Source organism: Lepeophtheirus salmonis, chromosome 3, assembly GCF_016086655.4.
Source record: "Lepeophtheirus salmonis chromosome 3, UVic_Lsal_1.4, whole genome shotgun sequence".
In the NCBI taxonomy this organism is placed as follows: domain Eukaryota; kingdom Metazoa; phylum Arthropoda; class Copepoda; order Siphonostomatoida; family Caligidae; genus Lepeophtheirus; species Lepeophtheirus salmonis.
Window position 1 is genome coordinate 38032616 of NC_052133.2, and position 13094 is coordinate 38045709.

The 13094-nt window shown below is 28.1% G+C and overlaps 1 protein-coding gene across 9 annotated transcripts in view; it reads right to left on the reverse strand.

The window, feature by feature from the left end:
* Positions 1-13094, reverse strand: part of LOC121115038 (Shaker cognate w) — a 146942-nt gene that overhangs the window by 32974 nt on the left and 100874 nt on the right. For 8 of the 9 annotated variants that reach the window (XR_011779417.1, XR_011779416.1, XR_011779415.1 and 5 more), the window contains 2 exons: positions 9740-10005; positions 7348-7937 (listed from right to left, as the gene is read on the reverse strand). Coding sequence is in view for 4 of the 9 variants with exons in the window: in XM_071887381.1 (XP_071743482.1) it covers positions 7348-7937; positions 9740-10005 (856 nt within the window). In the remaining 5 variants the exon portion in view is untranslated. Of the gene's footprint in view, positions 1-7178; positions 7938-9739; positions 10006-13094 lie in introns of those variants that run through there. The other variant, XM_071887383.1, reaches the window with a different exon arrangement.

A 13094-nucleotide genomic window follows, 5' to 3' on the forward strand; every position in this document is an offset into this window, starting at 1 on the left:
AGACTAGTCAACGAAAAACATCCTTTGAATTTCATATCTACTTTGAGTAATTTAGTTTTAAATGTAAGATAAGCATTTGGAACACCTTTTGTTTTTGGGTCAATAACCCGGAGCAGCTAGGTTGACTAAGACAAGTGCTGTTAACTATACATGAACTATAGTTAGAGTTGGATTTAGAGAACTCTTGCCCATGCCCTACTTTTGAAAGGGGATTTAATTTCGTATATAATAAACTTAATATATTTATATATGTTAGATATAATTTTGTCGTGAAAAGTCTTTCAAAATTTATATTGGCTCAACTTAAGAGCCATTTTGGAAGTAAAAATAATTTATGAACATCTTAAAACACATCACTGAGTGCGCTGTATAAAGTGGCCCCTGATTCATATGTATATCAATACACTATAAGAAAAGAAAAAAAGTAGACCACCGTATAGAATAAATGAAATCTCGCAATTGTATTTAGTTCAACTCATTTTAAAAGAGATATAAAAAAGCGGGATCTACTTTATATAAAATTTAAAAATATGAATGTGACATTAAATGAGGTTTAGAAACGAGTAATCCTTGGCTCGTCCAAGCATGTTATTTCATTTTTCATTAGTGAGTAGCTAATTGTGAGTGTACTTATGAAAAACAGATAATAACACCAAGGGATTGCTGACGAGTTATCTTCTATATTTTTAGAGCAAAATTTGTATGTTCGCCAATGCTTATAATTTTGGGCAATACTCGGACTACCTCATGATATACAATATATATTGGATGCAATTTTTATATAGTTTTTGATTGTTGGGACAAGTCATTTTACTACAAGTCCTCGTAAAGTACAAGAATATTTTATCAGGTCCATTTCAATTTCTCTGAAAATAAAATAACCTTTAGAGACTACTTTATACCCAGTTAAAAATTGAGATGACTTTTGAGTGCATGTCGAGTCCCGAGTCTTAAAGTGGTTACAACATTTATCATGAGTGTACACGTAATAAGTGTATGAATAATTTATTTCCAAGAACTTTGCATATTATAATCATCGAACTTCAACAATTCTCTCTCTTAAAATAAAGGAGTATTGTTATATAAAATGTGTCTTGTCTGTAAAAGTGAAAAAAAAAAGATAATCTTATTTTGGAGCACAACATTTTATTCCCTTCCCCCGTACTAGAAACTTTTAGATCAAAGAACCTCTTTTATTGAAATAGAGAATTGTTGGAGTCTGAAAATTATGATATGCAAAGTTCTCATATAGATAATGTTGTTACTGATATGATAGACGTGGTAACCCACACTAAGAAGAAATTATTATAAAAAGACCATTAAAAATGGATTTACCATTTTTTTCAAAATGTCATTTGAAAATAAAAAGGAATGTTTATTTCTATTTTCTAAAGAATGTAATTTTATGAAAGAAGGCCTTTTATTCTTTAAAAAAGTAATAGCATTTAAAAATAATAATAATAAAAATGACTTTGACATGTCTTCTTGTATTATTCTCCACTCACGCTAAATTCGGCCATGAGTACAGTGATATCAGAGTACTAATACATTTAAAGCAGTACTATACTAAATTAATACTAACACCGTTATTTGTAGCGCCATTACATCAAAATTAATATTTTGGCCGATAAAAAAAAATCACCTTCCCACACACAAAAAAAATAAATTTATAATTAATCCATCTTCTACTTTTTATAAAAGCTTAATTTTTTCATTTCTCCAACTACAATTTTAGATAATAAATTAAATAGTGTAAAAATATCACTGTAAATAATTGTTCAATTTCTTTACTGATGCTTATAGTTTGCAATGTGAAAATTGTCGAGATCCTCGTGAGATTAAATCAAAAAGAAAATTAATTGTGTGCAACATTGATAGACGACATATGAGGTGACAGAGATAACTACTTAAATTTTTGTCTTGGTGCGATAAAATCCTGATCAGGGTCTCAGTGGCAATATTTTTACAAAATTATCAAATAGTTATAGATTTAACTTTGTGTTATTATAAATAAGATTTTGTGCAATGAAACGTTGTAGCTCTTTAACTACAAATATAACCAAATAGTATATTCATCTGTTATTTTGCAAGGGCATTAAATAGCTATCTCAATTAGTCAACAAATATTTTCCAATTGTACAAAATATTTTTATAATAGTGAAAAAATTAATGTTCCATGTTTCATAATTTACAATAACAAACTTTGGTGTATATCTTCTTCTTATTAAAAAGTGTTTATGTCTTACAGGCTTTTATATAAGACAACAATCTTACTTTATTATCGACTCAAGTAAATAATAAATGCGTGCCCTAGAGCAAGGATTTTTAAAGTGCGAGAGAGCAACCCCCCACCTCCCCCTTTCTAGATGCCAAAACAGACGGTGATTACACTTCTCCTCTTTTGAAAGACAATAACAATGAAAATTTGTCGAATTAGTTATAATGTTTTCATCACTTGATGACGTCATTATCATGACACTGTCCAACTACTTATTTCATTGTTCTGCCACCACATACATACCCTTCCATAATTTCAAAAAAAAATTATTTTCTCTGGGTTAAAGGAGTTTACATTAACAAATATTTTATGTTGTTGACAATTCCCATTCATAACTCTCACATCCTCTCAGGAGGGCATGTCTCCCAGTTTTCGAAAATGAAGGTGGTCATCCTGACAATTTGAATAATGTTTGGAGGAGAGCAGCTATGCAATCACGACAATTTATTCGATCAGCTGCAAGCAACCGTAAGAGAAATGAAGTAAGCACATATCCCACTCCGTATATAGCAAAGACATATAGTCTGAAATTACTCCGATTTCGACCCTTGATTCTACTCAAAGTCCAACAATGTCTTACATTTATGACTTCGTAATAAATCTTCATCGTTATTCTCCACTATTAATTACTTATAACTATGATATTTTGCCCTCAAAAATTTAACAATAATAATTACAGCTTGAAAAAAAAATTTTTTTTTAGAATGCCTATTGGAAAAAGCATCTCCATGGGACATGTTTTATACACCCAATAGCATTAGGTATACACCTATGTATTTAGTAGTAGTCTTTCCTAGGGAACTACTTTTATTGCATAGTGATGTAATGTCAAGCTTGTATTAAGTGGTCAGGAAAGGAAAAGTGAAAAAGCTATTGCATAGTTCAGGTGATCTCTTATACCAATTATCTTATTTTGTAACAATTCTAAATTTGAAAACTAGATTTGGCTGCTTATTACAATGATATGCTGAATATTTTTGATATTTTTGAGTGATAACTAATGACGTTGTTTATGATGTGGACAATATAAAAAATAACCACATAGATCAAACACAAAGTTGGACTTCATTGGTATGAAAATAATAAAATTGGAAACTTTTCTTCCCAATATATTAAATTTCAATTTATATAGGCATGATTTTCTTAGCAATAACTTAGATATTCAATTCATATGTAATGTACATACAATAATGGGATTTAAATCTAACGATTATGGTCAATTTCATAGACGATAAAATTTGCTGTTCCATTTTAGTTATTTTAATTAAAATATTTAATTTATAAATGCATATATTGTAAAAAGCGGAAAATATATTTTATCAACTAAGATTTAATATTTAAATATAAAAACTTCACTCGAATGTCAAAAAAAGCTTCACTAAAAAAATTTAATTGACTTCATATAAGTATTTTCCAGAGCACTTATAAGACGCGGATAGTAAGTTCCTCATCCTTGGAATAAATAATCTAGAAATAGTCTGAGAGACCCAAAACTTTTTTCGATTAACTATATTAGAAAAAATGTAGGAGCAGTTTAAAAAAATACTTTTAAAGTTTATGTAAAAAATTTAAATGAGATTATCTTATATAGCATACTTTCGATATAATTCGTTCAAACAGTTTAAATTTTCTTTCATATGAAAAAATAGAAATAGTCACTTAAAAAAGCTCGATTTTAAACTTTTTATCTTCTTTTGATGCTACAATCTCTAACAATGAAATTACATATATCAAATACTAATATGTATTGTATAGTGCAAGGAAAATACATTTCTAATTTATTCATTCCTAGTAAATCAATTACCGGCAAATTCATTTCCCACAAAATTAATTAGCTTACATTTTATTTTCATCTTTTGGGTTGATATTTAGTGTGGTCATATTACTTATATTTTTAAGTAGTTAAAAACTTTGTGTAACCTCGACATTGGAGATTAATAGTGATAGAAAACATGAAAAAGGCAGCCAAGAGCCTTAGATACTTACTTATGGCGTACCTGGATTTTAATTGAGACCAAATGATATAATAATAGAAAATAATACATACTAAATACTGATAACAGAATAAAATGATATGGTTTCTGACTGAATGCCTTAAATTTTTTTTTTTTCACCCCAAATTTAGAATTTTTGGAATGAGAAAAAAAATGAGTGCATAGCAAGCAAAAAATAAAAAACGCTGTCAGATCCTGTGGAATCTGAAATTTTTCTAGGGAAGGAGATCTTTACTGTGGACCAGGCCGAAACTGCCAAAATGACGTATATATATTACATCCCCTGAAAAGGTTTAGGGGATCTTCAGGACAAAGCACCAAGCTTATCAAGTCATTTATCTGGAAAAGCACATGGGAAAATCCTCTATAAGATTTTGGGGGTGGATTGGCTCGCAAAGGTTTACTACTCTGAAGGGATGGAATTCAATCTTATTCACCTCCAAAATTCCAATTTTTTACCTGGAAAACATTGTGTCATAAATTCGAGTCGGATTTTTTCAAAATATGGTCTCAATTCAAATTCAATTCTTATGTTTTTGTCCCAGTGATTTACTAGGAACGTATTTACCTGTCACTGTATTATATAGGTATGAATAAAATAAAGTGAAATATAAGTTGACAATTAATTGCAAAGGAAAAAATTTGTTGTTCGTCCTGTAAAATAATTTTACTATGTTAGTACGGAAGATAATACAATATTCGTTTTCCGTATTCTTTAATTGGAGGCTTACCATATGTGGTCATCATCCATAAGGGACATGTTTAGACAAATAGGGGAAAAAATTGTGACATTTGGAAATTAATCCTTTAGTGCACTTCATTGAATATAATTATTTAATTAAAGACGATTTCTTTTATTGAAATGATCAAAATATTTATTGGAGAATTCATGTATATTTTCATTTTAATAAGTTAAGATGAAACATTCTTTATTTAATAGGTTTTTTTTTAATGGATATCTTTTATGGATTTCTCATTCTTGTTAGTAAATAAAAAAGCATTAAAATTTTAGCATTTAAATATATTTTGAAGAATAAAGGAATTTTGCCATGTGAGTATATTCTCAACCCACATTTTTTTTCATTTTATCATGATGATTTTTGTTTTTTTGTTAGAGCCTGGGTCCTGATTTTTATAATTATTTAATAGTAAGCGATATAGGAGCTCTTTTTCCTGGAGATGGAGGTTGTATAACAGTGAAATATAGAACACCAAAAAAGCAAGATCTCAAGGTCCTACGAGAGAAACTCTAATATAATATAAGTGAAAGTAAAATATTACAGGTCAGATTGGTGGGGACGTGCGTCAAGTTTGACCATCTCGTCTAAATTTCATCGACATTTTAGCGATTAGAACGGTAAATTCATAGTCTTTATTGTAATGATATGATTAGTGTTGTGCCAATTTGAGTCAAGTCGGACGGTGTTGATAAATTAGAAAGAGAAAAAGAAAAAATTAAGTTTTGCTAAGGATGTGAATGTTAAATAAATTGCGTAAGTGTAAATTTTTCAAAAAAATGTTCTTTATTCATATTTAAAAAAATATATGTAACATATCAACGAACAATCGTCACTATAGATATGGTACATCTCAAGTATTTTTTATCATATTCCTTCAGTTGGAATAAAAAAAACCACAATTTAGCCAATATACACATCCCTGCCTCTTTGATATTTTTATGTGACCGTACCTTTGAGATCACGCACAATGTGTTACAAAACGGGTAAATATGACCCTCATGGATTAAAAGAACTTAATAAAACATTATGATTGAGAAAATATCACTTAGTGACGGCAACATCAAACTCAAAACATTTGAAGAGGTCAATAAAATATAAAACTGACTAGGTTTTTTCTACAGATTTTGGAAATTAACTCAACATTTGAATTGACTCGATCATTGTTTGAGTGTGACACAAAAATAAATATAATTCTTCCAAAATCTAAAGTAAAATTTTGGGCTAAACTTAAGATATAAAAAGTATTATTAAAGTTATTAATTGTTTTAATAACATCATTAAGTGATTAAAAAATCAAAAAACTATTAAATACCTGTAAATCAGTAGATATTCAAACTACATGACTGCAATCAAGTTGTGCATTCATTAAGGTATCATCTAAAGTATTAAACAAGATTAATTTATAAAAAGAATGTGTTAAATTCAATTACCATAAATTTATTTGAATAGATTATTTTTCAAGACAATCTCAGAAAATATAAACAATTAATTGAATAGAATCAAATATTAATTTATAAGCATTATATAACAAAAATATTCTTAGTTTTTAAAATTTAATTCATTAATTTACCCTTGTGGACCATTTTGTGGCCAAAAAATGTCCCAAAATCTATTATTTATGTAAATAAAAGTTGCATGAAATACTAAATCCATTTTTTTTTCAGCCCTTTTTTTTTTCAGTATCAGAAATTTTTGGCCTCTAACAGCCCCTCTGGGGTTATTATGAACTAAAAATAGGGGGAAGGGGTATTAAATATATAATACACTACTCTTTCATTCTTAAATTAATAAAAAATTTGGTCAGAGGACAAATATTTATATAAGGTTAAAAAACAAATATATATTGCTATTATAAAGATTTTTCCAAATAAATGGCCTATTTTATTTGACCAAGTTTCAAATGACCCAGTCAAGTATCACTTGCCCAATTTCAAACTGATCAGTTTATTAATTCAACCCAAAGTACATAAATGTCAAATATATACACATAAACGGTTTTTATTCGATCTTTCCGAACCAATGTGTGGGATACCACACAACAAAAATTTGCAAAACAAAATGTGAAATATGCAAAAATTTATAGAGATAAAGATATATATTCATAGTACCAAAATAAAGAATTTAAAGAATAATCAAATAATCTTTCATCATTTAAAAAAAAAACTTTCATAACCAACGAATAATTCGTTGTTGTTGTTTTTTGTATACATATTAAAAATATGTATTTTTAATAGGGACAAAATGTTTTCAAAATTAGGGAATCTCAAAGTTTCAAATTATATTTAAGCAAAGCTTTATTCCTTGACATTTTTTGGCTTCAATTGAAAAACCTTACCCATTTTTTGTCCCATGCCCTTGTTTTTATTAGCTCTTCGATTTGCTGATGTTGGTAGATCAACATTAACAACTCTTCTCCGCTTTTTAGGTAATTTTGCTCGTGCCTGCGTGTGTGAATAGTACATTGCAAAGTTTGAAACAATGACAGGGACTGGAAGAGCAACAGTGAGCACACCAGCCAATGCACAAAGAGTCCCTACAAACATCCCCAAATATGTTTTAGGTGTCATATCCCCATAACCAACCGTTGTCATTGTAACTAGTGCCCACCAAAGACCAAGTGGAATTGAATTAAAGTCGTTGTGAGGATTAGCTTGGATTCTTTCGGCATAATAGACGAGACTTGCAAAGACAACAATACCAAGGACAAGGAAGAAGACTAGGAGCATAAGTTCTTTGGCAGATGCGCGAAAAGTTTGCATTAGGATTTTGAGGCCTGAGGAATGGCGAGTCAATTTGAAGAGTCTTAATATACGGATGATGGAAAAGAATTCTAAAACGTCTGCATTTTCCAAATTAGATGCCATACGTTGCAGAATTAAATCAATGTAGTAACTTAAAGTAGCCACAGAGTCGATTATATTAACGCTGAAAGTGGAACAATACATAACATATATTAAGAATTAAAACTTAACTATTAAGATGTCAGGAATTAATCAATTGTTGTATAAAAAATCATAAACTTTTTGTACAGGAGTGACAACAAGGGAGGCTGTGCTTAATTTTGTGTATAAAAAATAAATCAAATCTATGCGATGGGCTTGGATTAAAGAAAAAAGTAGAAAAATCACTTTATTTCTAAAGGTAACTATTCAAAATAAAAATTAAAAACTAAATCCAAATTTGTATAAAAAAACCTTTCATAAAATATATTACGAAAATGTGTCGAACTGCAACTTTTTTGACATCTGCAACAATATTATTGATAATTGTAACTAGATTTTAGTATAATTTTGCCTCAGAATGCCTGCAAAGTTTGTAATTAGTAATAAGGAAAGAAAAAAGGCCAAAAAATCATTTTTTTACCTTATATTACTTCTATAAAAAGTTTTTCACTTTATAAAATTATTTTCAGACAAAAAAAAAAATATGGATAGGAAATGGCTACTCCAATGTAGCTCTTTGTTAAATGTTTGTAACACTCATAAATGTTTTGATTTTTTTTTGCTTGCAAATAATTTTATTTACCTTTAAAGGTTTTCATTGAAGTATTTTCACAAGAACAAAAATATTTTTGATTTTTTTTCTGATTACTAATTACCTACTTAGCATATTTGTGGATGAAAAATCATAATAATATCTACTCACACTTACCCAAAGGTTTGTTTCATATAAAACAAAGTTGTAGTTTGACACATTTTACAATATATATTTTTGTTTTTTTAAAAGATAATAACTTTCAATTTTTGCTGTTTTTTATACTTTTTTTCCAATTTGGCCCCTGTTTAATATTTAGTGCGAATCAAGTATCTACTGAAGGGGACAAGGGGTCTTCTATACAACTATGCCACTTTACCAAAAATATCTTCCTAAATAGTAGGTTCTGATATATAAAATACATAAATATAGGTGTGTGTTTACTTCAAAAGTTATTTTAACGGACTTAAAAGTGTACATTTTAGTGTTAAAAAGTAATTGGCTCCAGTAAATTAAAGGAGTTTTAACATTGAAAGATTAAGATCAAACGAATAAATCATGTTTCTCCACGTAACTGATTGAAAGTCCATCTGAAACTAATAAAGAAAATGAGAAAAATCAATTTTCTATGTTACCTATTTAATATTTATTCAAGTACCACGGCGTTACCTCACGATCACAAATATATACATTGTATTTTGTTTTTAGCTGTCAATATGTCTACTTTTTATCATCATCAGTATTTTAAACGTTGATTGGTTGGATTGTAATTAGGTCTATTTAAAAAGTAAAAAATTGTAGTTCCACATTTGGTAAGAATTGAGTAACTGCTACCAACTAATTTTGAGCCTTTTTTCTCCTTCGTTTCGGAGGGTAGACTGCGTGATACACTAAAAGTAACGACATGATACATAATATGAAGGGACAAGAAGAATATTTAACTCATATTCTCACTTTGTTACAAAAAATAATGATTTAATCATAATTATATGGTAAAAGTTGTAAAAGTTTGAGGACATAATAATTATGAATATTCAAATATTTCATCTGAATTACTTGTTACACGGATTCTGAATACGTCAAGAATGATAAATTTATTTGACAATAAAATGAAACCATCTAACAGATCTGTAAAGATAATTTTGGGTACTCTGGAGATAAACTGCATAAGATTTGATTTACTGATAAGTCTGTTGATGTCTAATTAAAATGGTTAATATTAATGATATTGTATCAAAATAAATATTACTTACCTTGATTTTAGAAAAACAAATTTATTCGGACATGTGAGGAATCTCATAAATATTTCAATAGTAAACCATGCATTACAAATGTACTCAACAAAAAAGAAAGCCTCGTGAGCGTTGGTCTGATACTTGTCCAATGTCCAGGCAGATGTGTTATGAGAAGTTTGAACTGTGATGTTTCTTATAACCGGAACTCTCATATTCGGATGTGTTTTTAAACAAAACGAAACGATTGAGACCACAATAAAAAAAACGGAAATAATTCCTATAACCTATGAATAAATTTGAATAAATAAATTCCCCTTAAAAGTTTGGTAGATCAATGATCAATACTTAACGAACATACATATGTAAATATTATGAACAAAAAATATACAAACTAATTTATATTCCAAGTATAAGCAATAAAAAAAATCTCTTTTTCTTTTATTTTAAAAAAAGAAAGAAAAATGTAAAAAAAAAAAAAATATCCCGTCTTCACTTTCAACTTATGTTGAATACTATATGGGTAGGTTTAGAATCTTTTATTTTATCCTAAGTATACAGAAAAAATGAAGACTTAATTCAAACTTTTTTAGACTAAAGAAAACTACTAAGATTTTTATTTAATCCTTATACACTTTTCCATAATGAATATTTCAAAGTAGGATGTACACTTTACAAATATTAGAACTGTAATACTATATATATATATATGGCCAAGGAATAAATGCATAAACCATGGACACTGAAAAGTCCCTAACTTAACGAAAAAAACATGTTGTTTTTTTCGTTCAATTTTTTTTTTTTAATTATTAGTATTGATTTATTTTTATTGGCATTATGAAGCAAAGTTCCCATAATACTTTTCAAGCCATTGCTAAGCTTGATTTGTATTTTTTTCGAACAAGAAGAGGTGTTAAATTAAAACTTGAAATTGTTTTCACACTCACAAACTAAAGAAAAGATAGTTATATAATTTTGACAGTTGTCTTTTGAAGGTTGGTACTAATTGAATGTGTGGGAACTAAAAAATAGTACCATCTATGTGTGAAGCCCGGGACTTTTCAGCCATGTGTTACATGGAACATACATTTTTGTTTTAATCCTTTTTTTGAGCAACTAAAGGCCATTTTTCGAATTGTAGTAATGGATAGCAAAAGTGCGAGGCAAAGTGGGATATTCAATTAATATAACACAGTAAGGGGTAATTCATCATTGAGAGAGAGAGATAAATTTAAAACCACAATCATCAATTAAATAATCAACAAGAAGGAAAAACAAATAATGCCATGAACCATTTTTTCTTTTTGGATAGCAAAAATGTTATTTTTTTCTACGTTTTGCCCATCGCTAGTTATTCAATGAAATTAGAAAATAGAACTAAAAACATTGTTTGATGAATGTCTTAAGGAATTACAAAAAATTAAAAGACATAAAGCTGAAATATTAATTTAAGTGCCACAACTGAACATCATTTTTCCAAAAAGCAAAAAAAAAAGGTTTCCTTAACCATAAAAGAAATGTTTCAAAATGATACTACACATTCAAAGTTTTGTTTTAAACAGTTTTAAAAACCATATCAGATAGGTAACGTCCGCCATTACAAGAAAAAAAGGGATAACCCGATTCTTTTTTATTTTAATAAATGGTGAATTTTAATTTTTTGTTTCTCTTTAAATAACTTTAAATTTTTTTACACAAAATAAAAAAATAGAAAAATTTAATTAACAACATTTCTTATTTAAAAAATGCGGAGTAAAATAAGATGAATAATCTTTGGCAATTCCACAAAGTTAATAAGTAAAGTTGGGTTATCCGAAATAAATGCGGTTTCACCCACTAAATTTAAACACATTATGAAAAAGAACTGAATTTCTTTTTTTAATTGATGGAATAAATCGCACCAATAAAAACATTGCAGTTAAATTTCAATTGGTAGAATATTATAAAATATTCCATCAAAGCGTTTTTGGGCAATATTTATTTTCGACAGTAAACTCATGCTCTTCATTAGTCTAACGCATAATAGGAACTGACTGTATTTCAAAGAAAACTTTACAATCTTGCTTCTAAAATGCAACCACGCACAATCTGCGACTATCTCTAGAGCCTAATTGCCACACATAAAATAAGGAAAATATTTTACTACATCCTTTATCTTATGTTATCCTATTTTTACTCTAATTTCCATTCGTTTCAGAGTGATTAAATTTTTTTTTAAATTAATTATCGAGGCTTCAAACAATGTTTTGTCCTATTATTCAGCTAACCCAATCGATATGAATGATGGAAATGAAAGTAGAGCAGGAGATATTTTACTTAATAAAACATATCTTGTTTGATTTAAATAACAAAGAAATAGTAATATTCTTTCTTCTAAATAATATAAATTTACAAGTATCATATTATGCTAAAAAAAATTCAATTTTTTCAAAGATGCTTTAAGAAGGACTAAATGGTCGTTAAAGTTATTCACTAGCCAACACAGTTAGTAATGTCTTATTTTTTACTATTCTTTTAAAAAAATTACAATCTTAGAATATTAAAAATATTGTTTTATTTTTAGACTCGTACCCTGCTTTTTAAATAAGGTAAGTTTTGAGAGTACAAAAAGAAAGTAATATATTTTCTATGAAACATAATTTATACTTAATATAAAGTACAATAAAAATTGAACTATTATTATGATAATTATTATACATGTTTCAAAAAAGTTGTCGTTCAGGTAAGCACTTTTTTTTTAAAATAAATCCCATGCCCAAAGCTACAATTATATTTATTTCAATACTACTTCATAGCTAACAAATGGTTGAAGGTTCCACATTACGTAGTCAAACAGGGTAAAAACAGATCCCTCTACTCTAACCCACTAGTTTTTACTCTCCCAGGGATAATCTGGCTGTCGAGTCCTGCTTATAAAATACATGACATGCTACAACTACGAAGGAAATATAAAGTATTGTATTGCTAAAATATAAAAGTATTCAACTTATGATTTGAAGGGGAGTCACGGAGGTTTAAAAATAAAAATTGAACTTTTGACAATATAATAAGTCATTTGTGTTCACTAATTGATTGATAAACTTTGATGGATATTTCTGTCTCTTTTTACTTTATAAAAAGAACTTGAGGAATATTAAAATAATAAATAATTCCTTGTTTTTTCTTATTTTAATACATTCTCTAGGTCACAATTCAGCATTAACCAATATGATCAGCAAAGTTTGAATGATGGTTTATAGGAGTATTTTCATAAAAAATAACCCTAAAAATTGTGGCCTAGAATATATTAAATCAAAAAATATCTCAAATACAAGCTGAATAATTTTTGTTGAAGAGTAATTTCATTTGGGCACACTCTATTTTGTTCGTTACATAT